The following is a 26,653-nucleotide window of genomic DNA, read 5'->3' on the forward strand; positions in this document are numbered from 1 at the left end:
ACATTTACATTTTGAGATTTCAAGCCCTAATTATTCTTTTATTCAGATCCCCATAATCTTTTTGCCCTATTTATCTTTACACAATATTTGCATTTCTGTACATGACAGATAAACGAGCCTTTCACTGGTCTAAATGAGAAATACGGTGAACAATCTTCCTGAACTGATGACAGAAATTTAGAGACACATCATTGAAGACTCCATTTAGCACAACATACCCCTGCTTAAAACAAAACAGAACAGAACACCAAACAACATGCACATACACACACCAGCAGCGGATATCACACAGACACTAGGTGTCTACTCAGAGTGGGAGCTCACCTTTATTATGTTATTACTCACAACCCTGTATTTTGATGCCCTTAGGGTGAATGCTGTTCTGGTCACTGTGTTTCGTGAGAAGAAGTGAGAGAAGTTTCAAAACAATTTAACTGAGGAGAGGGGACATGTCGGGCAGCCCTGAGGCAGTTTGACAAGAGTGGCAACATGCCTCTGGTTTCCTCAGCAAATGTTTTCCTGTTTGTATGTGTTTGGTGTTCTTAGCTTCTCTTTCTTTCTTTCTTCCTTCCTTCCTTCCTTTCTCTATCATCTTTCTATCCATGTACTGTCTGTTTGTCTACCTATCATTTATGTGTCTATATATCTATCATCTACCTAAGACTTCCCCCACCCCCACGAGCTCAGAAGGCCAATTTTAAAAAGAATAATCCTGGATTTCCTGAGATAAGTATTTTCTAAGAATATGATACTTACCTGAAAAGAAAAGCTATTTACACAGTTTAGATTTGCTCCCAGGACAAGGACGGCCGCCACAGCATCTGCGAAGTATCTCGATAGGACACTTAGGCCAGAGATCAAGGTTTGGTCTGTGATCTCATCTACTTGCCAAGAAGTGATTATCATTTCACCTGTAAGTGCAGTGACAGTGTCTGCATGGGGAGTAGAGATTAATTCTAATTAATCCCAAAATAACTAAAAAATATTTGGGATTGCAAAAACTTCTGAAAGCTATTGAAAGTGCTAATAGGAAAGCCATTAAGAGTGGCAGAGGGGCACCTGCGTGGCTCAGTCAGGTAAGTGTCTGGCTCAGAAGAAAATAAAATCTTTTTAAAAATTTGTTTAAAAAAGAGTGGCAGAGGGCGCCTGGGTGGCTCAGTTGGTTAAGCGACTGCCTTCGGCTCAGGTCATGATCCTGGAGTCCCTGGATCGAGTCCCGCATCGGGCTCCCTGCTCAGCAAGGAGCCTGCTTCTCCCTCTGACCCTCCCCCCTCTCATGTGCTCTCCCTCTCTCATTCTCTCTGTCTCAAATAAATAAATAAAATCTTTAAAAAAAAAAAAAGTGGCAGAAACAGATGGGGAGAACCTACTTTTGAAATAATTTAGTCCTAATGGAATGTGAAAGAGTACCATTTTATCTAATCAGTGAAAGAAAGAGGTTGATCAAATTTCTTAGTCAGTTTGAGGGCTCTATTTACAGAAGATAATTCCTTCTCATTCCTGAGAGCACTGAGGGCAGTGAAATTGAAGGAAAAACAGTGTGGGTGGAGGGAGAAAGTGTATCCAGAGTTGTGTGAATAAATAGGGTATTGTGTGATTATTTGTTCAGTATTTTAACAAATATTTGTGTAGTTTATGGGTTTCAGGCATATTTCTAGGCATATGGAATATATCAGTGCACAAAATATAAATAGAAATCCTGGAATTTACTCTGTAGTTGATGGAAAGGAACAAACAATGCATCTGTGATACTAAGTCACATAGTACATTAGAAGGTGATGGGTCCTATAGAAACAAGAAGAGCAGGGTACAGGTGATAAAAAGATCAGGGATTTGAGATGGATTAAAGTTGTGATTGGCTGTCAGTATTTGGACTCATAGTGCAGATAACATTTGAGGAAATAGTTTACATGATGCAGGAAGATATGTTTATTTCTTCCTTTCCAATTGTTATATGTTTATTTTCTTGCCTTATTGCACAAAATAGGATCTTCAGAAAAATGCTGATTAAGAGTGCAAAGAGCAGGGCGCCTGGGTGGCTCAGTTGGTTAAGCGACTGCCTTCGGCTCAGGTCATGATCCTGGAGTCCTGGGATCAAGTCCCGCATCGGGCTCCCTGCTCAGCAGGGAGTCTGCTTCTCCCTCTGACCCTCCCCCCTCTCATGCTCTCTGTATCTCATTCTCTCTCTCAAATAAATAAATAAAAAATCTTTAAAAAAAAAAAAAAAAAAAAGAGTGCAAAGAGCAGCCATCCTCCTTTTGTTTTAATCTCATGGGAATATTTTAATAATGAGCCCTGAGTTATGATATTTGCAACAGTATTTTTGTTTTTATGTTATTTATAAAATTAAAGATTAAAGATGTTATTTATAAGATTAAGGGAGATCTCTGTCTTATATCCTTATATGCATACACGTTCATGTATGCGTATACATATGTAGATATATAATTTCTGAACATATGTGTTATTTTTGAACATATATATATTGTTTTTTGAACACCTTGAAAGTATGTTGGGAACATTGTACCCCTTGGCCAAAGAACCCTTTGGTATATATTTTCTATATAAATTGACATTATCCTACATAACCTAGTTCAATATTCAAAACCAAGTAATTTAACATTGATATAATAGTATTATTTAATTCATAGGCCATATTTAAATTTTGTCAATTGTTCTATGAATGCCCTTTACAGCTAATTTTTTCAGTCCAGAGCCAAGTTCAGTACCAAGAATTGCATTTATTTCTCATTTGCTTTTATTCTCTATTGATCAGAAACAGTTTCTCACTCTTCAGAAGTGTTTTTTCTTGTTGTTTCTAAAAAGTACAGGCCAATTATTTTGTAAAATTTATCTCCGCTAGTGTGTCATGAGGTTTCTTAATGATTAATTGAGTTTTGGCATTTTTGTGGCAAGGAAACCACAGAAGTATTGCTTTGTCCTTCTCAGTGTGTTGTATTAGGAGGCATGTAATGTCTGTTTTCCCATTATTGGTTATGGTAACTTTTTCACTTTGTCCTTCTGATCTCCCTACACAAAAGTTACTATTTTTCTGGTATAATTTTAAGTTATTAGAGGAAGGATTCTTCAAAAATGTATAAAAATTCTTTTCCTCATTATTTTGCATTCTTTTAAGACATGGGTCAATGAGGAGACAGAGGAGGGGCTCAGGAAAACAAAGTTTATGATACTCACATGTTCTCGAAACAGGAAGCATATCACAAAGGGCCACATGGGAAAGACACCAGGGTGGTCAGGAGGTAAAAGCAGAAACAAGGAGAAGGTTTAGGGTACCACCTTTATTTGGGTTTCTGGGGGACAGGCAAGGCAGGCCAGGTGAACAATTTCGGATTGGCTAGTATGAGTAATTTTAGGCTTTGAGCTTTGTAAGTGGTCCCTCGTTGCTTGGTACCTGGTTGTTTCAGCTAACAAGATTCCAGGCTATTGTCCTTGATCTACTTCTGCTTCCATCTGGAGAAGCAAGTATAGCTGTTCCTCTTGGATCAGCATGAATGCTCTTTCCATCTGTGTTCCCTAGTGTGCTGTCTTACCATCTGATGAATTTGTTTTATCCATTTTTCTAAAGCTGTGTTATCTTTTCAAGCTGCTCACCATCTGTAAGCAGGGTTAAATATGTCTTTTGAAAAAGATTATGTCCAAATCTTAATCCCAGATACCTGGGAAATGACTTATTTGACAATAGGGTCTTTGTAGATATAATTTAATTAAGGATCTTGGGAAGAGATCATTTTGCATTTAGGGTGGGCCCTAAGTCCAATAACTGATGTCCTCATAAGAGAAAGGAGAAGAGATTTGATATTCTCAGAGACACAAGGGAAGAAGCCATGTGAAGATGCATGCAGAAACTGGAGAGATGCATCTCCAAGCCAAGGGATACGAAGGATTTCTGGAAACCACCAGAAGCTAGGTGAGAGGCATGGAACAGTCTCCCTCAGAGCTTCCAGACGGAACCTACCCTGCCAACCTCTTGATTTCAGACTTCTGATTTTTTGAACTAAAGAAAACAAATTTCTTTTATTTTGAGCCACCTAGTTTGTGGGATTTGTTACAGCAGCCCCACGGAAGATAACAAACCTTTTCTCTTCTTTCTGGAAAACACATACCTTAAGGCCAATGAATACTTTTCCTCAGTATCTCTCTCTTCAGTAAAGACAGATTCTGGTTATCTCAGGCCAGCTAGACCCATGACAATTTCACACGGGGCTCTTTTAGAGCATTTTGGCCAATGATGGTTTGGCCACACATCTGTTTTTGCCATAGACTGCTTATTTTTTTTTATAAAGATTTTATTTATTTATTTGACAGAGAAAGAGGGACAGCTAGAGAGGGAACACAAGCAGGGGGAGCGGGAGAGGGAGAAGCAGGCTCCTGGCTGAGCAGGGAGCCCGATGCGGGACTCGATCCCAGGACCCTGGGATCATGACCTGAGCAGAAGGCAGGCGCTTAGTGATTGAGCCACCCAGGCACCCCATAGACTGCTTATTTTTTTTTTAAAGATTTTGCTTTTTTATTTTAGAGAGAGAGAGAGAGCAAGAACATGAACAGGGGGAGGGGCAGAGGGAGAAGGAGAGACTCTCAAGCAGACTCCATGCTGAGCTCAGGGACCGGCAGGGTGCTCAACCCCACAACCTTGAGATCATGACCTGAGCTGAAACCAAGAGTGTGACCTTAACGGACTGAGCCACCCAGGCACCCCTGCCATAGCTTGCCTATTGCTGAGGTGATATCTGAGTACATTTTATGGGCCCTAAAACGCTCAGTGTCCCTAGGACGTCATATGGGAAGTAGTCACCCTCAAGTCTACTGTAGTTTGCATATGCCAATGAGTTTCTCCTAAGTACACACTGTGGCCATCGGGGCTATTATTACTAAGCACATAAGCCCACATGTTCTCTGACACTATTTGGCATGTACTGTTTTCCTTAGTTCTTGTCTATCCACAAAGCAGGGGCTATAACCATTAGGGCACATGCTACTGCAAGCCAGACACACAGAGGACTTTATATCTAGTGTATCTGGACACATTTTTCAGTGGCTTCTCCCCTGGTCAGCAGGGAGCCTACTTCTCCCTCTCCCTCTGCAGGGCCCCTGCTTGTGCTCTCTCTTGCTCTCTCACTCTCTCTGTCAAATAAATAAATAAAATCTTCAAACTACAAACAAACAGAATCATCTGGATCAGAGGCATAGTAAAGACCAGCTTTAGTATCAAACTGGATCACCACCCATAACTCTTAGCTGTAGTAGCTTCTCTGTTGCCTTCACTTTCCCTAGAACAAAGAAAAGTAGCCAAGACGGTGCATTCTTGAACGACTTTCCCTAAGGTTCAAAATCTTGTGACATTCATTTATTTTAATCTCCCCAGTCCTGCACCTACTGAATCTAGGTCCTATTTTTATACTTTCCCTCTCAAGTCTGTAGTTCTTGAACAACCACAAGCCAGAAATGGCCAGAAGCCATCCAGACAGCAACAGTGTTTCCTCACCCACCACCCCAGTACTGCCCATTTTTCTTTCTCCCCAATACTACCTTCTCATTATTATTTAAAGTAGAGTTGAGGATCGTATGAATTAACCTCTCTGTATCACAAACTGCAAAAATTTCACGTGTCTGAATAATTGAAAAGACTCACAAGTCTTCAGAGCATCCGGATGTGAGGTTTTTCTTAAAAGGTCCTGGAGGGGATGGGGGTGGGGGATGGGTTAAATGGGTGATGGGTATTAATGAGGGCACTTGTGATGAGCGCCGGATGTCTTGTGTAAGTGACGAATCACTAAATTCTACACCTGAGACTGAAAGAGAGAGAGAGAAGCCTGTGGGGAGGGGGGAATGTAAAGGACATACTGTAGCAAAATAAAGGGAGCATGGGTCACCCAGGCACAGCTTTGCAGAATCCTTATTTGTGCATGGATACAATTCATCTTCAAATGAAGGATAATTTGAGTCAGAATTCCCAGCAAGGATTTTATGCCCTTCTGCTAAAAGTCAAATTAGGATACCTAATCAATTATGCCATTTTGAAAACCGTCAGTAAACAAACTGGCCTTGGGTGCCCCCATGGGAGTTTTGGACTTTAAACAGCACATAATAAGTCCTGCCACCCTATCTCAACAAAGATACCCAGAGTTCCTAGACATAAGACTGAAGTCTTCCAGTCCAAGTAAATGAACTCTACCTTATGCAAAAAAATTACACAACACATTAAAATTTCTGAGATGTTGCTAAACCAATTCTCTTTAGAGGAAGCTATTCTGCTAAAGGTTTTAGCTAGGGCAGTGAAGGAAGGAAAAGGGACACAAAGTAACTTCCGATCCAGGACGTGGAGGGGATCGCTTCTCGGCCTTTTGGCTAAGATCAAGTGCAGGACGTGGAGGGAGAGCTTGAAGGGGCATCGGCTGCGCTATAAGGAAAAAGAGCTTGGTTTGCACCAAATCCGTGATGGAGGGCTGGGATGAGCTTTCCCAGGACTGCAGGGTTACCATTTTGCAGAACTGAGACCTTCAGCCAACGTCGCCCTGCCCCACCCTGCTCAGCTCACACAGAGCTGGCACAGGCAAGGGTCGTGCCCCAAGCCCTCCCTCACCCAGACCCCGACCTGCGTGGTCTCTGTTGGAGGGAGGGTGGTTTCATGGGCTCTTCGCCTTCCTAGCTCCCACTTCTAGGTCTGGGGCCTTGAGGGCTCTCCTCAGCCTGGATTCTTGAATCCTGAATCCAGTCCAGGGCTTATATGATAAAGTCCACATTTCTGGCAACCAACACAATGTGAAGCCAAAGATCGTCCCTGGGATGGGAAGCAGTGTCTGCAAATGCTTGGAGATGAGGCTGAGTTGATAGTGTTCAGGGAATCGCAAGTCCGCTTTATATCTGGTGGGAATGGGGAGGGCAGTGGGGGGCAGGATTCAGTGCTGGAACTACTAGCTGAGCAGTTCGGCCTCTGTTCTGAGGGTCTGGGGAGCCACAGATTTGGAACAGAAAAGAGAGGTGATCTGACTCATCATTAACAAGTCCTCTGGGGAACTCAGAGTGGAGAACCGGGGGGGTACTCCGGTTGTGTGGGGGCGAGGAAGGAGAAAATTGCAGTAGTCTGGAACACTGCTGAAGGTGGCTGGACCAGAAGGGTGGCCGTGGAAGTGGGGTAGGTGGTTGGATTCTAGATCTCTGGGAGCTGGATGACTGCAGGGTTTTGGCCTTAGCACCTGCAAGGATGGAAACACCATCAACTGAGATGGGGTCAGGGGTAGGATTCACTTTCTGGAGCAATACTCAACCAGTAGTATGAGGAAATGAAAGGTTACCTGGCCACAGGAACCAGTGTTTTCAGATGCTTAGCGATGACAATGAGCTGGGTGTTCAGGGAATGAACTGTAGGTCTCTATTATGTCTGCTGGGCACAGAAAACTGAGGGATGGGGGCAGAAGTCAGTCCTGGAATGGCAGCCTGAGGTGATCAGGAGACTCCAGGGGAAGCTACTACAACAGTCCAGGGGAGGGTTGATGGTAGCTGGATCATACCAATGGCTTTGAAGTTGGGAGAAGAGGTTGGTTTCTCAATCTGTTTTATTAGCAGGGACAATTTTCTGCTAGGTGGGATGAGAGAACAAAGTCAGTTATGACCCCAAGATGTTTGTCCTTAGCAGTTGAAGTGTGGAAGCACCGGGTACTGCGATGGAAAGTCAGTAGTGGGAGTACTTAACAGAAGCACCATATGGAGTTAGGTTTTTCCCATGTTGGGTCTGAGATATTCCGGGGACCCCTGAGAGGAGGTGTCAGGTTGGCAGTTAGAAACACATGTGGAATTTAAAGGAGGGATTGAGGTTGACAATATCTGTGAGTAGGTGGGTGGCATATGGAATATGTTGTACTTCAGAGGAGGCCTCTTCAGGTTATGGTGGCAGTGCCATTAGGGGGAAGAATGGGAAGGGTATTCTCCAAGGACTGGGTATCTTGCTTGGCACCCGGATAGTGGTGGCAGTCTTCATTAACAGAAGCTGGAGAGTACTGACCATGGGGGTGTGGTAGTGAGAGGGGAGAGTGCTGGCTGCTGGCACAGGCTTCCAAGGGGAAGTGGTTATGAGATCTGTTCAGAGTCAAGGCAATAATGGGAGTCAGATGATGCAGAGGCCAGGATTGGTGCTTTTTCTTCCATCTCCAGGCTCAGATTTTTTTTTTTTGGATAACTCTTGGTGGAGCCCGAGGAATTTCAGACAAGCTGACAGATTAGTTTGGGAGCAAATGATACTTGCTGGGAGAGTCATTGGCTTGTGATAGGAGCAGATGAGGCTGGACTTTGAATGAGTGTACGTGGCGAGAAAAGATGTTATTAGGGTAGGTATAGCACATGCAACACTGAAAAGGAAGAGGGGTTTAAGCTACCTGAGATCCATGGAAGGTCTGGATGGCTGAAGATGCAACAAGGAGCCAGGCCTGCTGGGGCGGTCCTCAGAGCAGTGCTGGGACTGCCTCTGGCAGGAGGGTCCATCAGAGGCCTGGGGCAGCCCCGGATGTGTTGCGTTTGGCAAGCACTGCCCGGGTGCCACGGGCAGAGTGGCTTGTGGGGAAGCCAGAGATGCCTGTGACATGGGCTAGAAAGTGGCTGTGGTGTTGGGGATCTAGCAGCCACGATATGAAGGGAGAGCAGGTGCAGTCCCAAGAGTGATGTGCAAATGGGGACAGAGTACGAATGAATTACTCAGGGTCTTTGTACTCAGCATTTGAGCAGAGGGTGAGCACAAGTTTGGCTGTATGTGGCACGATCTGAGGAACTCCAGGGCAGTTGACTGTCAGGAGAGTGGTGGCACTCTGTATGCCAGGTCTAGAAAGATGACACAACCTCATGACAGGGCCATGTGACCTTTGAGGATGTGGCTGTGTACTTCTCCCAGGAGGAGTGGGGGCTCCTTGACGAGGCTCAGAGACAGCTGTACCGCACCGTGATGCTGGAGAACTTGGCACTGATAGCCTCCCTGGGTAAGGCCCCTCATTCCCACACCATTGCCTGAGATGAGGCTCTGCTCCTCTCCTTTTTCCAAGGGTCTCTGTCCTTCCCGGAGCTGGGCCATGGGCATTGCTTCCTCTCCTGGTTTCTTGGCATAGGTGTTGTGTTTGCTGGGCCTGGGCTTTATGAAACCCCAACATATTCTGCCTTGAAGCCTCTCGCAGAAGGGTTTGGTTTCTGAGTCTTGTAGCCTGTCCCGCCAGTGCATTTGGCTTTGCACCTCCTTGGTAAGGTGACTGTTCACATCTGTTGCAGATGTGTCACAATTTCTGCCCCTGCCTTTGTTAGATAGTGCTTGGACCTTGCCTGTCTCAGGAATTACGGGCACTTAAGTGGTCATGATTGGCACAGAGCACTAGGCTGTTACAGTAAGCCTCCCCTTCAAGGTTCTTTGTGTGATCAGTTTTGTTCAGTGGTGTCATGGGTTGAGACACCCTGGGCTGGTGCTGTCTACTCAACTGCTGTGTTTTTCCCTTCGAACTTCCATCTTCTAGGTCCCATTTAGTCACCCAACTTGAGCCAGGGGCAGGGGGGGAGCTCTGGGTGCCTGACAGAGTGGACAAATCTCCAAAGATTAATGGAGTCCTGGGTCTGGTGAGTAGGAGCTGTGAGAAGGTATGATTTCAGGACTGAGTACAAATCATACCAGGCAAATGTCCTTTGCATTTTCCTGAGTGCCAATAAGATTATTTTTAAAAAATTATTGTTTGCCTTTTGTAATTCTAATCTAAAATGGTATGCAAGAGCTTTGCAGTCTCTGGTTTTAAATCTTTCTCTTGTTAATTTGTAGGACTTATTAAATGTATTTATTATTTATATATTAACTCTAAAAATTATAGATGACTCAATATTTTCTCACTTGTGTTCTTGTTATTTCAATTTTTATGGGTTTTTTGATAATAGAAACCTGCTATTTTCATATAGTTTGTGTATATGTTTTTTTTTTTAAAGATTTATTTATTTGACAGAGAGAGACAGCGAGAGAGGGAACACAAGCAGGGGGAGTGGGAGAGGGAGAAGCAGGCTTCCCGCTGAGCAAGGAGCCCAATGTGGGGCTCGATCCCAGGACCCTGGGATCATGACCTGAGCCAAAGGTAGACGCTTAACGACTAAGCCACCCAGGTGCCCCTGTGTATAAGTTTTGATAATTTTTATATTTGGCTTGAGAGATCCTGCTCTATCATTTCACAAATATATTTTCTTCCACGATCTTGTTAAGAGATACATATTTTTTATTCCTGTTAAGCCTTCTTTATCTGAAATTAATTTTTCTGTATGATTAAGAGCAGAGATGAAAATTTGAGTTTAACCAGTTGGATACCCTATTTCCCCTGAACAATTTTTTAAGCAGCCATTTTCCAATGTTCTGTAGCACTAACATAGCCCAGTCTTGCAGGAGGAATCTAAATATGTGAGTGCTTCTTTATAACCTTTATAATTTACTCTGCTAGGTTTGAACTTGAATTCCATGCCATTATGCCAATAAGACACTGTTTTCTTATTTTAAATTTATGACTTGCATTAATCTTTTATAGAAAATTACTACACACTTTTATATTAAAATAATTTTTGTATCTTCTTTTGAAAAAGATTTTATTTCTTTATTTGAGAGAGAAAGAGCAAGAGAGAGAGCATGAGCGGGGGGGAGGGGTAAAGGGAGAGGGAGAGGGAGAAGCAGACTTCCCACTGAAAAGGGAGCCCAACGCAGGACTCATTCCCAGGACCCTGGAATCATGATCTGAGCTGAAGGCAGATGCTTAACCAACTGAGCCAGCTAGGCTCCCCTGGAGAATTCATTTGATGGGGAAGTTCATGTCCCCCTTTCTTTCTTTCTTTTTTTTTTTTTTAAAGATTTTATTTATTTACTTGACAGAGAGAGCAAGAGAGCAGAAGCAGGGGGAACAGTAGAGGGAGAGGGAGAAGCAGGCTCCGCACGGAGCAGGGAGCCCGATGTGGGGCTCGATCCCAGGACCCTGAGATCATGACCTGAGCCGAAGGCAGACGCATAACCATCTGAGCCACCCAGGTGCCCCCATGTCCCCCTTTCTAAGAGCAGGAGTTACTTAATTCGGATCCTCCCTTTATTGCCCAACACTCTATGATTATGGGAATATCATGATCTTTTATTGTCTTTATATTTATGAAGTCTTTAAGGCGTGGATGATCAGTAACCACAGCAATTTCAGATTTATAAGATTCTGATGTGGGCTTTTATATGAGCAAATTTTATTAATTCCCACACTACATCTTCTTACCTAAGTGTTTTAGATTTAAATTTATTTTTTAAAAAGATTTAAATTTATTTTATTCTGTCTCTTCCAAAAGATCACAAATCTTTCCTTTTTTGTTAGTTTACTTCACTGTCCTAGGTCTATTACATTTTTTTTTTTTAAGTAGGCTCCATGCCCAGCTCAGAGCCCAACAGGTAGCTTAAACTCACAACCCCGAAATCAAGACCTGAGCTGAGATCAAGAGTTGGATGCTTAACTGACTGAGCCACCCAGGTGCCTCTCTGTTACATATTTTTATTATATTAGTTATGTCCCAAATTTCTCTTTTCAATATCAAGTGGTGTTTTAAAAATTATAAAAATTTAAATTTAATAACTATAAATTTCACGAAGTTTTTTAAGAAATCAATTCTGTATAAATGTCAGGTGGCTATCCACTCTGACACCCCCTCCTCTGCTCCTTTTCCCCTCCCTAGCCCAGACAGGTAACCCCGCTTCACCAGCTGAAGATCCTTCTAAACCAATGTTCAGTCACTAAGATCTCTTTTTAAATCACATCTGCTGATTTACAGCTAAGTGAATTCACCTTCACACACATACATATGAAAATTAATAACTGAAACCTCACTAAAATGTAGCGAGGAGGTTTCGGCAAGGGAGTTCTCATGCACTACCACTTACAGCCAACTGCAGACCCAACAGGAAGAGATACACCTGACCTGACAAACGGATACTACTCTACTATCCCAGCTGGAGAAAGAAAACTTTGCTTATTCCCCAACTCAGCAACTCAGCCAATGAGAAGCCACTCTACTTCGAACTCCCAGTTTATTCCAATGGACGTTTAGTTTATAACAGCCTTCCCAACTTACCTCTTTTCTCCATAACAGTGGGTACCGCTCTGTCCTTTGCCTACGGTTTTGCGTAGTTTGTTCGTCCTGGATTACAATTCTCTTTTATTCCGAAATAAGCCCATCTTTGGCTGGTGAAATAACTGGAAGTTTTATTTATTTTTTAATTAATTAATTAATTAATTTGACAGAGAGAGACACAGCGAGAGAGGGGAACACAAGCAGGGGGAGCAGGAGAGGGAGGAGCAGGCTCCCCACTGAGCAGAGTGCCCGATGTGGGTCTCGATCCCAGGACCCTGGGGTCATGACCTGAGCTGAAGGCAGACGCTTAACGACTGAGCCACCCAGGCGCCCCTGGAAATTTTATTTTAAGGTTAACAGGTTTTGCTGACTCTAATTTGATGGGTTTTTAATTTGTCCTTTCATAGGGGCCGCCCGGCCCTCAATGTGCAGGCGAGGGGGAGAGGCTCTTACCCCGCAAGCCACGGATTAGAGGAACTACGCTACCCAGAAGGCTGTGCTCCCAGCTTCCGGATCACGCTGGCCAATGAGGGCGCACACCGGGGCGTTTCCAAGAGAGTGAAAGGCCGGGGGGCGGGGCTTCCCGCCTGGTCCTCGTGGAGGCGCTGATTCTGGTCCTCGGCTCGCAGTCGCTGCGTCCGCCGGAGGGAACTAGAACCTAGAGGAGCGAGAGAAGACACGTGTGCTCCGCACGGGAGCGGCGCTGAGGTTCGCTGTGAGCACGGCCGCGGGGAGCCGCTTTCGGGGCCTCCTGCCGGTCTCCGCCATTATCGCGCGCCCCCGGCCCGGTTGAACCCGCAGATTACTATGGTGACGGCCAGGCTGAAGCACCCGGCCCAGGTGAGAGTGTTCTGTCCGAACCCCAAGGGGGTGGGTCTCCTGCCTAGGACAGTGCAGTCCAGGCCCAGGTCCCCAGAACCTGGCGCGTTCGCGGGCGGGGGCCCCATTTCTGGCCCCCAGTGGGGTGCGTGTGGATGGACCGGCACGTGCGGAGCCGTGGGGGCGCGAGAGCCGGGAGCCTCCGGGAGAGCGGGGTCCGACTGGCGTCGGGGAGGGGGCGCTGGGGGCCTTGGAGGGTTGTGAGTGGAAGAGGGACGCGGGCTGGGTTGGAGTTGTACAGTTTGGAAGGCTGCTCAGGGGAGAACGGGCTTTGGGAGCCAGGGAGGCTGCTGCAGAAGACTCGAAACAATAATGCTGGTTTCTGGAGCTCTGCAGCAGTGGCTGTAAGAGGAATATAAGTGGTAAGATTCCTGATAATCTTAAAGATAAAACCGGAAGATTTCCTGCTGCAGGAGTGTGGCTGTGAGCAGAAGGACAGGATCAAAGACGGTCCAGTCTTTCTTTTGCCTGAATATCTGGACGCGCTGAGACGAGGAAGCTGGTGTGAGGAGCAGGTTTCAGGGAGAGTTTAGGAGTTGGATTTTGGACTTACTGTTTCCGAGCTCCCAAAGCAGAGGTGACATACAGGCAGCTGGAATCTCTGCTCTGGACTCAGCGGAAGCTGGCTCAGTGATGTCCGTACAGTAATAGTCTAAGTCCTGGACCAGGACCAAGCCTGGATCTCAGATTTAGGATGGAAAGATCCGAACACTTCTTTGAGATAGGCCCCGAGATGAAGGAAGAGAGGGCTGGGGCTGGAGGGCAGGCAAGAGTGCCTGCGGATGGGAGGGTCCTGTGGTCCAGGGCTTTAAGGTGGTGGGGGACAGGAAGGTGTAATGAGTAAGGAGCCCTGCTGGGATGGAAATGGAAGGGGAGGTGTGAGGGCATGTGAGAGTCTCTGCTCTGAAGACTCAGCGACTGTCTACTCCTGTGGAGCCAGGGAAGGGCCAGCCTGGCTGGTGGAGCAGCCCAGGTTCATGAACGTCTCATAGGCGCCTCAGCTCTCCCAGGAAGTACGAGTTCAAAACGGTATAACTTCAGCCAGTTGAACGTATGCAAGCAAGTAATAATTGATTGGAATAGCAATATATCTCTGTGACAAAATGTATGTACATATGTATTTGGAGTTTTGTCATGGACTCTTGCCATAGATCTCCTAAAACCCTTGGAATTTCCTGGGTGTTAGGAGTAGTTTTTGTAATCATAACTGTCTCCTTTTATCACACAGGAGTTTATCCTAATGAAGTGACTTGGGGTGCGGCTCCTAGATAGCCTCGAGTTGGGGCTGGTCACCAGAAAGACCAGGTGATTAGAACTTTAAACTTTTGGGGTGCCTGGCGGTCTCAGATGGAAGAGCATGAGACTCTTGATCTTGGGGTTGTGAGTTTGAGCCCCACATTGGGTATAGAGATTACTTAAAAATAAATAAATGTTTTTGTTTTTTGTTTTAAAGACATTTCACTTTTAGCTACCCCCCACCCCCCCCCACCTCCCAGATGGGAGAAGAGCTGAAGGTATAAAAATTGTTGAGCTGTGAGATTCAGGGAGCCTCCAGGATGGTGAACACATTGAAATAATAGAAGTGCTGGGAGGTTGTGCTCACTGGGCCTGATCCCCATCCCCGTGGTCCTGGCACATAGATAAAAGAGATAGTGACATCCTCAGGCCCTTTGTTCTGAGCCCTGGGGTCATCTTAGGTGCAGGGTCCTTAATCAAGGCCAGAAGTTGTGTTGAGGTGTCGCATTTCTCTAGTCCCTAAGGTGAACCTAAGGTCCACATGGGAGTGTTCAGTGAACTGCAGGACTACATTAAATCTGCTGTAAACAGAGATTGAGGGGCAAGAGTCAGTCCTCAAGTAGCAGCCTGAGGAACTGGGTCTGCTGAGGGCAGTGGGTCCATGGAAGGTCTGGAGCAGAGAAGGGAAGTGATCTGACTCAGGTCTAATCAGGCCACTCTGCCTGCAGAGTGGAGGACAGATTGTGGGGGTGAGGGTGGAGGCAGAGCGACCCCAGTGGAGGCTGCAGTTCTGGTGAAGGTTAATGGGAGCTGGATCATAGCACGGGCTCCGTAGTTGGAGAAGACTGTTTTGTTTCTAGGTTATTTTGTAAGTAGGGATGATTTTCCGCTGTATAGGGTGAGAGAGAATCTAGGATTACTCCAGGATGTTTGGCTTTAGCTGGAAGTGTGAAAGTGCTGTTGCTGAGATGGAAAGTCCATAGCAGGAGTACTTAACAGCAGCACTCTGAGGAGTTAGGTTTTTGCCATGTTGTGTCTGAGATATTGCAGGGACCTCTGAGTGGAGGTGGCAGGTGGGCATCTAGAAACACCTGGATTTCAGGGAAGGGGTTCAGGTTTGAAGACACCCCTCAGCGGTGGCAGGCATGTAGACCATGTCACATTTAAGAGGGTGCACTCTGCAGATCATGGAGGCAATGCCATTACAGGGGAAGGATGGGGAGGATATTCTCCGTGGACTGGCGCACTTGCTTGGGCACCTGGATAGGGATGGCTGTCATCACTAAGACGAGGAAGTACGGTGACCTGAGTGTGTGTGTGGGGGGGAGTATGAGGGAACAAGCCTCAGGTGGGAGTCCACGTGGTGGCACAGGATTCCCAGGGGCTGGATGCAAGATTTACCGAAAGGCAGAGCAGTGATGGAGATCAGATGACACTGTGTAAGTCGTGGTACTTTTTTCCCTCCACAGGTTCAGTTTTGTGACAGCTCTTGCTGGAACCTGAATCGTGTCAGATGGGATGACAGATTAGCTTAAGGGAAAAGGAGGTCAGCTGAGAGTCTCTTGGGCTGTGGTAGGAGAAGTGGGGCTGGGCTTTGACTGAGAGGAGGTGGAGAGAGGAAAGGTGTGACTGGTGTGGGGACAGCACAAGCAACACTGAGGAGGAGGGTTTGGGGGGCCCGACTCCTACACGGGCTAGGGTAGCTGAAGTTGGAAAACAGAGCCAGACCCGGTGGGGCGGTCCTCAGTGCTAGGACTGCCTCTGGGAGGAGGGTCCATCAGAGGCCCTGGGGCAGCCCTGGATCCTGTTGCATTTGGCAAACACTGCCCGGGTGCCACATGCGGAATGACATATGGGGAGACCAGAGAGATGCCTGGGACAAGGACGAGAGGTGGCAGTGGTGTCACGAATGAGTGGTCGTGGCCTGGCACACGAGAGAGGGGTGACCCCATTGTGCTGTGCGGATGCGGAGGGAGTGAGGATGCACTCAGTGTCCTTGTACTCAGGGCTTAAGCCAGAAGGCTGAGCGTAAGTGACATATGGGGCATGATCAGTATGATCCCAGGAGAGCTGACTGTGAAGAGAGTGCCAGGGACTCTATGCAGCAGCCTAGAGCGCAGGTAAGACTGCCTCTCTCCCCATCTGTTCCTACTGATGACTGGCAACAGTGAGGAGTTTGACATGAGGAAGAGCGGGTAGCAGTGGAGCAGGGCCTGTATCTCCTCTGAGTTGGGGGCTGGGGCGGAGGGCCATGGCCTGGGGGTCTTGCTTAGAGAGGCTGCTTATGCATCGCTCTGCCCTCCTCATGACAGGGCCATGTGACCTTTGAGGATGTGGCTGTGTACTTCTCCCAGGAGGAGTGGGGGCTCCTTGACGAGGCTCAGAGACAGCTGTACCGCACCGTGATGCTGGAGAACTTGGCACTGATAGCCTCCCTGGGTAAGGCCCCTCATTCCCACACCATTGCCTGAGATGAGGCTCTGCTCTTCTCCTTTTTCCAAGGGTCTCTGTCCTTCCCGGAGCTGGGCCATGGGCATTGCTTCCTTTCCTGGTTTCTTGGCATAGGTGTTGTGTTTGCTGGGCGTGGGCTTTATGAAACCCCAACATATTCTGCCTTGAAGCCTCTTGCAGAAGGGTTTGGTTTCTGAGTCTTGGACCTGCCTGATCAATTCTGATTAGCTTTGCCCCTCCTTACTTTGCTGACTGTTCCCATTTGTGGAAGATCTGTGTCACAGGTTCTGCCCCTTCTGTTTTGTGTACTGCCTGTCTCGGGAATTATAGACAATGACATGGTCAGTATTTGCAGGCTACCCTAAATTATTTTTGCAAGACTGTCCTCAAAATCTTCCTAGTAATAAACTTCTTTCCTGTAGTCTATCAGTGGTTGGGTCACTCTGGACCAGTGTCGTCCTCTTAACTGCCCTGTTTTCTCCTGAGGACTTCAATCTGCTAGGTCCCAGAAAATTGCCTAGGTTGAGCTGAGGGGTAGAGGAGAACCCTGGGTGCCTGATAGCTCAGACACCTCTCCAACCATAGGAAGGGGGATTAATGGAATCCTGGGCCTGATGAGTAGGAGCAGTGGGAAGGCATGATTTCAAGACTGAGTATAAATTATACCAGGAAACCATCCTTTGCTCACTACTATTTTAGTGCCAAGGCTCATGGCCATACCTCATTTCAATCCTTCCTCCCCATCCTTGACATTTTGCCCACTTGTCATTTCTGCTGTGACTTCTAGTCCCTGGCTATCCCCTACATCTATGTCCCTCACATCTTTCCCCTTTCTGTCTTTCTGCGATGTTCTGCAACATTAGCCTACACTCTGTGTGTCATGAGATGTGTGCACACAGCCCTAAATGGTTGACCACCAGCTAAAAGGCAATTGCTTTTTCCTGGAGTGGGACACACATTCTACACAGCACACACTTGTCACCAGCAGACAAGGTCCTGCTGAGAACCCCTGGCAGAGGAGTGAGTTGTACTAGACCTCTCTTGCTGGCACAGCACTGTATCCTACTTTCTTGCTAGTTGTGAGGCCCCCGTCCCCACAGACACTGTTCTGTAACCATCAGAGGCCGAGTGCTCTACAGTGTCCCCTTCCTTCACCTGGTCCTGGCTCCTTTGTCCTGAAAACAAACCCATGGACTCAGTCCTGTTTGTGTCCTACACACATTTGTAATGGGCTGTCCTGTCCCTCCAAAGTCTATAATACACTTCATCAGCATTTTTCTGCTCTCAGGTTGTTGGCATGGGGTAAAAACTGAGGAAGCTTTTTCTGAGCAATGTGTTTTTATGGAAAGAGTGTCACAGACCAGGACTCCAGACCCAGGCCTGTCTATCCCAAAGGCTCATTCCTGCAATGTGTGTGTCCTAGCGGAGAAAGACGTCTTGTACCTTGCTGAGCACGAAGAAACATGTGCTGGACTGAAACCATGCACTTGTGGGCCTTGTGGAAAACTGTGCTCATTTAGTTCTTACTTACACCAGCACCAGAAGCAGAACCGTGGAGAGAAGGACCTTGGAAGGGAGGAGAACGGGGCTTTGTTCGTGAAGAGCAAAATCCTCATGTCAGACAATATTTTCACCTGTGGAGAGGTTGAGGATTATTCCCTGGGCAGCATGGGCCTTCTCCAGCACCAGGCCATCCCCAGCGGAGAGTATCCACACAGAGGCAGAGGGAGCAGGGCAGTTTCTCACACTCTGCGATGGCAGCACAGCACGCGTGGGCAAACCTGCCACAAAAAGGTTACATTCATGGAGCAGCAGAGTGCTTACACTGGAGAAAGCCTTCATAAGTGCAGTCAATGTGAAAAATCCTTCGTCTCCAAAAAAAGACTTCTTGAGCACCAGAGAATCCACACTGGAGGAAAGCCTCATGAGTGTAGCAAATGTGGGAAGTTCTTTAAGTACAAATCTAGTCTTAATCAACACTGGAAAGTTCACACTGGAGAAAGGCCTCATAAGTGCAGTGACTGCGGGAAGTCCTTCATCTATAAAAGCAGACTTCTTGAGCACCAGAGAATCCATACTAGAGAAAGGCCTTATAAGTGCAGTGACTGCGGGAAGTCTTTCATCTATAAAAAGAGACTTCTTGAGCACCAGAGAATCCACACTGGAGAAAGGCTTTATAAGTGCAGTGAATGTGGGAAGTCTTTCTTCTACAAAAGAATACTTCTAAGGCACCAGAGAATCCACACTGGAGGAAAGCCTCATGAGTGTAATGAATGTGGGAAATTCTTTAGACACAGACCCAGCCTTATTCATCACTGGAAAGTTCACTCTAGAGAAAGGCCTTATAAATGCAGTGAATGTGGGAAGTCCTTCATCCATAAAAGGAGACTTCTTGAGCACCAGAGAATCCACACTGGAGAAAGGCCTTATAAATGCAGCGAATGTGAAAAGTCCTTCTTCTACAAAAGAATACTCCTTGAGCACCAGAGAATCCATACTGGAGAAAAGCCTTATGAGTGTAACAAATGTGGGAAGTTCTTGAGACACAAATCTAGCCTTAATCATCACTGGAAAGTTCACACTGGAGAAAGGCCTCATAAGTGCAGTGAATGTGGGAAGTCCTTCATCCATAAAAAGAGACTTCTTGAACACCAGAGAATCCACACTGGAGAAAGACTTTATAAATGCAGCGCATGTGAAAAGTCCTTTGTCTACAAAAGCAGACTTCTTGAGCACCAGAGAATTCACACTGGAGAAAAGCCTTATGAGTGCAGCCAATGTGGGAAGTTCTTCAGACACAGCTCCACCCTCCTTAAACACCAGAAAGTTCACACCGGAGAAGGCCATCTCAGCGTGGTAAATGTGGAAATCTTTCATCCACAAAAAAAGATTTCTTTTGCACCAGAGAATCCACATCAGAGAAAAGTTTTATGAATGCAGCAAATGTGGGTAAACCTTCATAAAAAGGTTTGAATTCAATGAGCACCAGAGAGTTCACCCTGGAGAAAAGCCATATGAATGTAATGAATGTGGGAAATTCTTTAGACACTGATCATTGATCCGCTCACATTCAACACCAAAAAGTTCATGCTGGAGAGAGGCCTTGAATATGTGTAATGAATGTGGGATGTCCTCCATTTACAAAAGAAATCTTGAGCACAGAGAATCCAAACTGGAGGAATAACCTTTGAGTATAATGAATGTGGGAAAGCCTTCAGCCTCAAGGATAGACTTGTTCAGCACCACAAAGTCCACACTGGAGAAAAGGCTTTTTGTGCAGCAAATGTGGAAAGTATTTCAGTGGAAGATACTGCTTCATCAGGCACCAGAAAGTTCACAGTAGAGAAAGTCCTTAGTAGTAGACAAACACCTTGTTGTTTAAGCCACGTTGAAGTTTGGAGGTTATGTGCACTTTGGGGGTAGGTTTAGGATAGAATTGTGGTTTGCCAGTGTGAAGGGGTGAACGGCTTTTGTGAGTCACAGTGTCATGTCAGAGGCACAATACAAGTCAGAAAATATTTCTTTTTTGTTTAAGATTTTATTTATTTATTTGACAGAGACACAGCGAAAGAGGGAACACAAGCAGGGGGAGTGGCTTATAAGCGCAGCCAATGGGGGAAACAGGGTTCCCGCTGAGCAGGGAGCCCTATGCGGGGCTTGATCCCAGGACCCTAGGATCATGACCTGAGCCGAAGGCAGACGCTTAACAACTGAGCCACCCAGGTGCCCCAAGTCAGAAAATATTTCTTAGTCCTATTTTGGCTTCATTTGCATTGCTTCCAAAGGCATCCTGGGAAAGACTGCAGGGCTTTGTAATTAGTATGTAGCAGTGCATTCCTGAGTCACAGTGTAGGTGAATGTCTAACTTACTAAGGGATAATCTAATATGTTGGTATCAGTTTACATTCTCACCAGAAAAACCAGGACCAGAGTTCCAGTTTCTTTATATCCTTACTCACACCTGGTATGGTCAGGCTTCCTAATTTCAGTGGTGTAATAGGTGTGTAATGGCACCTTGTGATTTTAATTTGTATTTCCCTAATGATATGATGTTTAGATGTTTTTCATGTGTTAATTTCCAGCCATCATATCTTTTGAAATTTCTGTTCATATGATTTGTCATCTTAATTACTGAGTTTTGACGTTTGTCCATGGATTATTGATGAAAGTCTTCTATTTTAAGTATTTGCCAATATATTCTTCCAGTCATGGTTTGGTCTTTTCAATCACTTTTCTTGTGAAAAAATTTTAAAATTTTAATGAAGTTGAATTTGTCCATTCTTTCACTGAATATCCTTTTGAGCTTGTATACAAGAAATGTTTGCGGAAAAAAAAGTTTGCCAAATTTAAAGACATAATTTTTCCTATGTTTCTTTCTGTAAGTTTTTTTTAGTTTTTTTACTGATGTTTGTGTGCCTTTCTCAGTTAATTTTTGGACATTCTTTAAAAAAAAAAAAATATATATATATATATGGATACCCAGGGGCACCTGGCTGGCTCAGTCAGTAGAGCATGTGACTCTTGATCTCAGGGTCATGAGTTTGGTCCCCACCGTGGGCATACAGATTACTTAAAACAAAACAAAACGTGGATACCCAAGAGCTGCTGCCATATTGATTTAAAAGATTATTCCTTCTCCTTTGAATTGGCTTTTGTATCTTCATTGAAGGTCATTCATTTCTCTGAATGTTTATTTCTGGACTCTCTTCTGTTGCATTTATCTATTTTATTCCATACTTTCATGTGCTGAATAATTTGTTTTGAAATCAAGGTCATGTACTCCTACAACTATCTTCTTTTTCAAAGTTGTAGTGGTCAGTCTCGGTCCTTCACCTTTCCATATGAATTTTAGAATCTATTTGTCGGATGAACGGATAAAGATGATGTGGTATATATACAATGGAATACTACTCAGCCATCAGAAAATGAAATCTTGCCATTTCCAACGAACTAGAGGGATGGAACTAGAGGGTATTATGCTAAGCGAAATAAGTCAATTGGAGAAAGACAATTATTATATGATCTCACTCATATGTGGAATTTAAGAAACAAAGCAGAGGATCATAGGGGAAGAGAGGAAAAATAAAACAAGACTAAGTCAGAGAGGGAGACAAACCATAAGAGACTCTTAATCATAGGAAACAACCTGAGGGTTGCTGGAGGGGATGGGAGCAGGGGGATGGGATAACTGGTTGATGGACATTAAGGAGGGCACGTTATGTAATGAGCACTAGGTATTATATAAGACTGATGAATCACTGACCTCTACCTTTGAAACCAATAATACATTATATGTTAATTGGCTGAATTTAAATTTAAAATACAAATAAAAAATAGAATCCACTTGTCAGTTTCTGTATCACAAAAAAGCCTACAAGGATTTTGTTTTGGATTGCATTTATTTTTTTTTTATTTTTTATTGTTATGTTAATCACCATACATTACATCATTAGTTTGTTTTTTTTTTAATTTTTTTTTTTTTAAGATTTTATTTATTTGCAAGAGAGAGAATGAGAGACAGAGAGGGAGGAGGGTCAGAGGGAGAAGCAGACTCCCTGCTGAGCAGGGAGCCCGATGTGGGACTCGATCCCGGGACTCCAGGATCATGACCTGAGCCGAAGGCAGTCGCTTAACCGACTGAGCCACCCAGGCGCCCACATCATTAGTTTTTGATGTAGTGTTCCATGATTCATTGTTTGTGCATAACACCCAGTGCTCCATGCAGAACGTGCCCTCTTTAATACCCATCACCAGGCTAACCCATCCTCCCACCCCCCTCCCCTCTAGAACCCTCAGTTTGTTTTTCAGAGTCCTTCGTCTCTCATGGTTTGTCTCCCCCTCCGATTTCCCCCCCTTCATTCTTCCCCTCCTGCTATCTTCTTCTTTTTTTTTCTTAACACATAATGTATTATTTGTTTCAGAGGTACAGATCTGTGATTCAACAGTCTTGCACAATTCACAGTGCTCACCATAGCACATACCCTCCCCAGTGTCTATCACCCAGCCACCCCACCCCTCCCACCCCACCCCCCACTCCAGCAGCCCTCAGTTTGTTTCCTGAGATTAAGAATTCCTCATATCAGTGAGGTCATATGATACATGTCTTTCTCTGATTGACTTATTTCGCTCAGCATAACACCCTCCAGTTCCATCCATGTCGTTACAAATGGCAAGATCTCATTCCTTTTGATGGCTGCATAATATTCCATTGTGTATATATATATATATACCACATCCCCTTTATCCATTCATCTGTCACTGGGCATCTTGGCTCTTTCCACAGTTTGGCTATTGTGGACATTGCTGCTATAAACATCGGATCCCTACATTTGTATCTTTGGGGTAAATACCCAGTAGTGCAATTGCTGGATCGTATGGTAGCTCTATCTTCAACTTTTTGAGGAACCTCCATACTGTTTTCCAAAGTGGTTGCACCAGCTTGCATTTCCACCAACAGTGTAGGAGGGTTCCCCTTTCTCTGCTGGATTGCATTTAATCTTCAATTTAGAAGAAATACTGAGTGTTCCAATCCATAAACATGATCTGTCTCCTTTTATTTAGATTTTATTGAAATTTTGTTCACAATTTTTTTTAAGATTTTTTTTTTAAATTTTATTTATTTGACAGAGCGAGAGCAGGAACACAAGCAGGGGGAGTGGGAGAGGGAGAAGCAGGCCTGCAGAGCAGGAAGCCCGATGCGGGGCTCGATCCCAGGACCCTGGGATCATGACCTGAGCCGAAAGCAGACGCTTAATGACTGAGCCACCCAGGTGCCCCTTTTTTTAAGATTTTATTTTATTTTTTTTTTTTTTTTAAAGATTTTTTATTTTTATTTATTTGACAGAGACAGCCAGAGAGGGAACACAAGCAGGGGGAGCGGGAGAGGGAGAAGCAGGCTTCCTGCAGAGCAGGGAGCCCAATGTGGGGCTCGATCCCAGGACCCTTGGATCATGACCTGAGCCGAAGGCAGATGCTTAATGACTGAGCCACCCAGGTGCCCTAAGATTTTATTTTTAAGTCATCTGTATACCCAATGTGGGTCTTGAATCCACAACCCTGAGATTAAGAGTCAAATGCTCCACCTACTGAGGCAGCCAGGTGCCCCTCTTAGCAATGTGTTTTAGTTTTCTTTTTATAGCCCTCACATATCTTACATATCTCCAAGTATTTTCTACATCTGATGATATTATAAATGGTAATTTTTACATCAAATTTCAATTTGCCAATTGTTCGGTCTTGTTACACTGAAAGAGATATTAAACTAAGGATAGAAGAAATCCTCCTTAATCTTACAAATGATGTCTACAAAGAAACTCTTACAAATATTATACCTTATTATTCATTATTAAAATTTTCCCATGATATTAAAACAAAGGGAAGATAGCTGCTCCTTTCTCTTATTCAGTTGTTCTGGAGTTCCAGTTTCATTCAGTAAGGCAAGATGATGGATATGTAATAGTTGACAAGGAAAAAATAAACCACCTAAAATATTTCCTGTGTTGTCGTCTTCACTATGAGTCCAAATATAGATACCCAGTTTACTGCCTCAACCCATCCCAAACTCCTAACTTCTTCATTACCCATTCGCTGTTCTTTTCTTAGGACACATCACCTTCTATTACACTATGCAACTTAATATAATTTATGAATTGCATATTGCCTTTTCCATCAACTATGGAGTAAGTTCCAGGAGGGAAATTTCTTTTTACATTTTGTGCACTGATACATTCCACGTTCCTAGAAATTTGTCTGAAACACATGAGGTACATAATTGATGTGTTTTTTAAAAAGATTTATTTATTTTAGAGAGCGGTGGGGAGGGGCAGGGGGAGAAAGAGAAACCCAAGCAGACTCTGTGCTCAGCACAGAGCCCAATGCACGGCTTGGTTTCATGAACCTGAGATCATGACCTGAGCTGAAAACGAGCCGGAGGCTTAACTGAGTACACCACCCAGGCGCCCCCAAAATTGATGTTTTAAAATGTTGAACAAAATGACAAAGCATATTTAACGTTTATTTGCCCAACTCTGGATATACTTTTTTTTTTTTTTTTTTTTTTTTTAAAGATTTTATTTATTTATTTGAGACAGAGAGAATGAGAGAGAGAGCACATGAGAGGGGGGAGGGTCAGAGGGAGAAGCAGGCTCCCTGCTGAGCAGGGAGCCCGATGCGGGACTCAATCCAGGGACTCCAGGATCATGACCTGAGCCGAAGGCAGTCGCTTAACCAACTGAGCCACCCAGGCGCCCCTGGATATACTTTCTAACTCCACCCACAGTGTCTTTTCCTTCAGTTTCACTAACCTCAATGTTTTCAGGAATAGCAAGAAATCCCATTTTGCAAAAAACCTTCAAATTCTCTGAAAAGCCCCAATAAGCATTTGGTTGGCTTACATCCCTCACTTATTAGATCTCAGATTACTTTCCTCACAGTCTGTTGGGATTTTGATTGTTTATTTCAAAAGCAAGTTTTCCCCTTTCAGTTTGTGCCACTCCTGATGGATATCTTACTAAGCACTTTTAATAGCTTTCATTGGTTTGCTCAGTCTGAAATATTTTTCAGTTAATATTTACTCCTCATGCGACACTGTCACTGCACTTATAGGTGAAATGATAATGATTTCCCAGCAAGCAGATGAGACCATGGAATTCCAGAACTTTGTCTTGGTGTATATGTCCCCCTTGCACAGATGCTGCCATGGCAGTCCCTGTCCTGGGAGCAAACACAATTTGGGAAGTAGCTCTTCTTTTCAGGTATCCGATTCTTAGAAAATGTTTATCTCAGGAAACCCAGGATTAACTATTCCTTTTTTTTTTTTTTTTTAAGATTTTATTTATTTATTTGACAGAGAGAGAGAGCGAGAGCACAGGCAGGGGGAGTGGGAGAGGGAGAAGCAGGCTTCCCGTGGAGCAGGGAGAAGCTTCTTGTTCTGTGTCCCTGACTTTCCTATTTTTTTCATTTTCAGTATAAAACGGTACTACCCGTTGTCTTAATTTCCCTTGACTTTTTACTTATTTTTATAATTCTGATATTTTATAATTAGGAAATGTTAGGAACATTACGAAAATATTTATATTGGAGTTATGTTAAATAATGTATTTATATTGTAAAAATATGTTTACATATATTATCTTGTGCTATACTTTGTCTCTGCTGTTATTTACTTCTGATCTTCATAGTTTAATAGAGTTTTAACTTTTGCTTCCATTTTCCTTAAAATTACCTCATTTTAATGTTATTTTTGCCAAATTTTAATTAGTAGGCTTATTTTTTTTTTTTAAAGATTTTATTTATTTATTTGAGAGAGAGAGAGAGCACATGAGAGGGGGGAGGGTCAGAGGGAGAAGCAGACTCCCCGCTGAGCAGGGAGCCCGATGCGGGACTCGATCCCGGGACTCCAGGATCATGACCTGAGCTGAAGGCAGTCGCTTAACCAACTGAGCCACCCAGGCACCCAGTAGGCTTATTTTTGAAATTTATCAATACCAACTGATTTTGCCAAAACATGGTAAGTAAAGGACTTTAAGATACTTTGCAGGAATTTTTGTGTTGTATGTAGCCCTTGGATTCTTTAATTGAAATATTTAATGTGAAAATTGGCAAGTTACATGCAGTTGTAAGAATTGTTACAGAGAGATCTGTGTATGCTTTACCCAGTTTCTCCAATGGTAACATTTTCCAAGACCATATTATAATATCACAACAATGAAACTGTCATTGATACTATCTACTGATCTCATACAGATTCCTCTAGTTGTACACAGTGTGTGTGTGTGTGTGTGTGTGTGTGTGTTCGTGTTCATTCTGGAGCATAGATTTTTACTTAAGAATATATTCTGGAGGTGGGGCGCCTGGGTGGCTCAGTCGTTAAGCGTCTGCCTTCGGCTCAGGTCATGATCCCAGGGTTCTGGGATCGAGCCCCGCATCGGGCTCCCTCCTCAGCGGGAAGCCTGCTCCTCCCTCTCCCACTCCC

At 44.5% G+C, this 26,653-nt stretch overlaps 1 protein-coding gene across 1 annotated transcript; it reads left to right on the forward strand.

Annotated features, from left to right (window-relative positions):
• Positions 1-12,691: 12,691 nt before the first annotated feature.
• LOC118535565 (uncharacterized) lies at positions 12,692-21,325 on the forward strand. The gene is given in 4 exon segments (XM_078063051.1): positions 12,692-12,954; positions 16,542-16,668; positions 17,969-19,431; positions 19,433-21,325. Coding segments are annotated over 4 exon segments (1,731 nt in total). The 5' UTR covers positions 12,692-12,921; the 3' UTR covers positions 19,541-21,325.
• The last annotated feature ends 5,328 nt before the right edge of the window (positions 21,326-26,653 follow it).

The sequence above is a fragment of the Halichoerus grypus genome, chromosome 15, assembly GCF_964656455.1.
Source record: "Halichoerus grypus chromosome 15, mHalGry1.hap1.1, whole genome shotgun sequence".
Lineage (NCBI taxonomy): Eukaryota > Metazoa > Chordata > Mammalia > Carnivora > Phocidae > Halichoerus > Halichoerus grypus.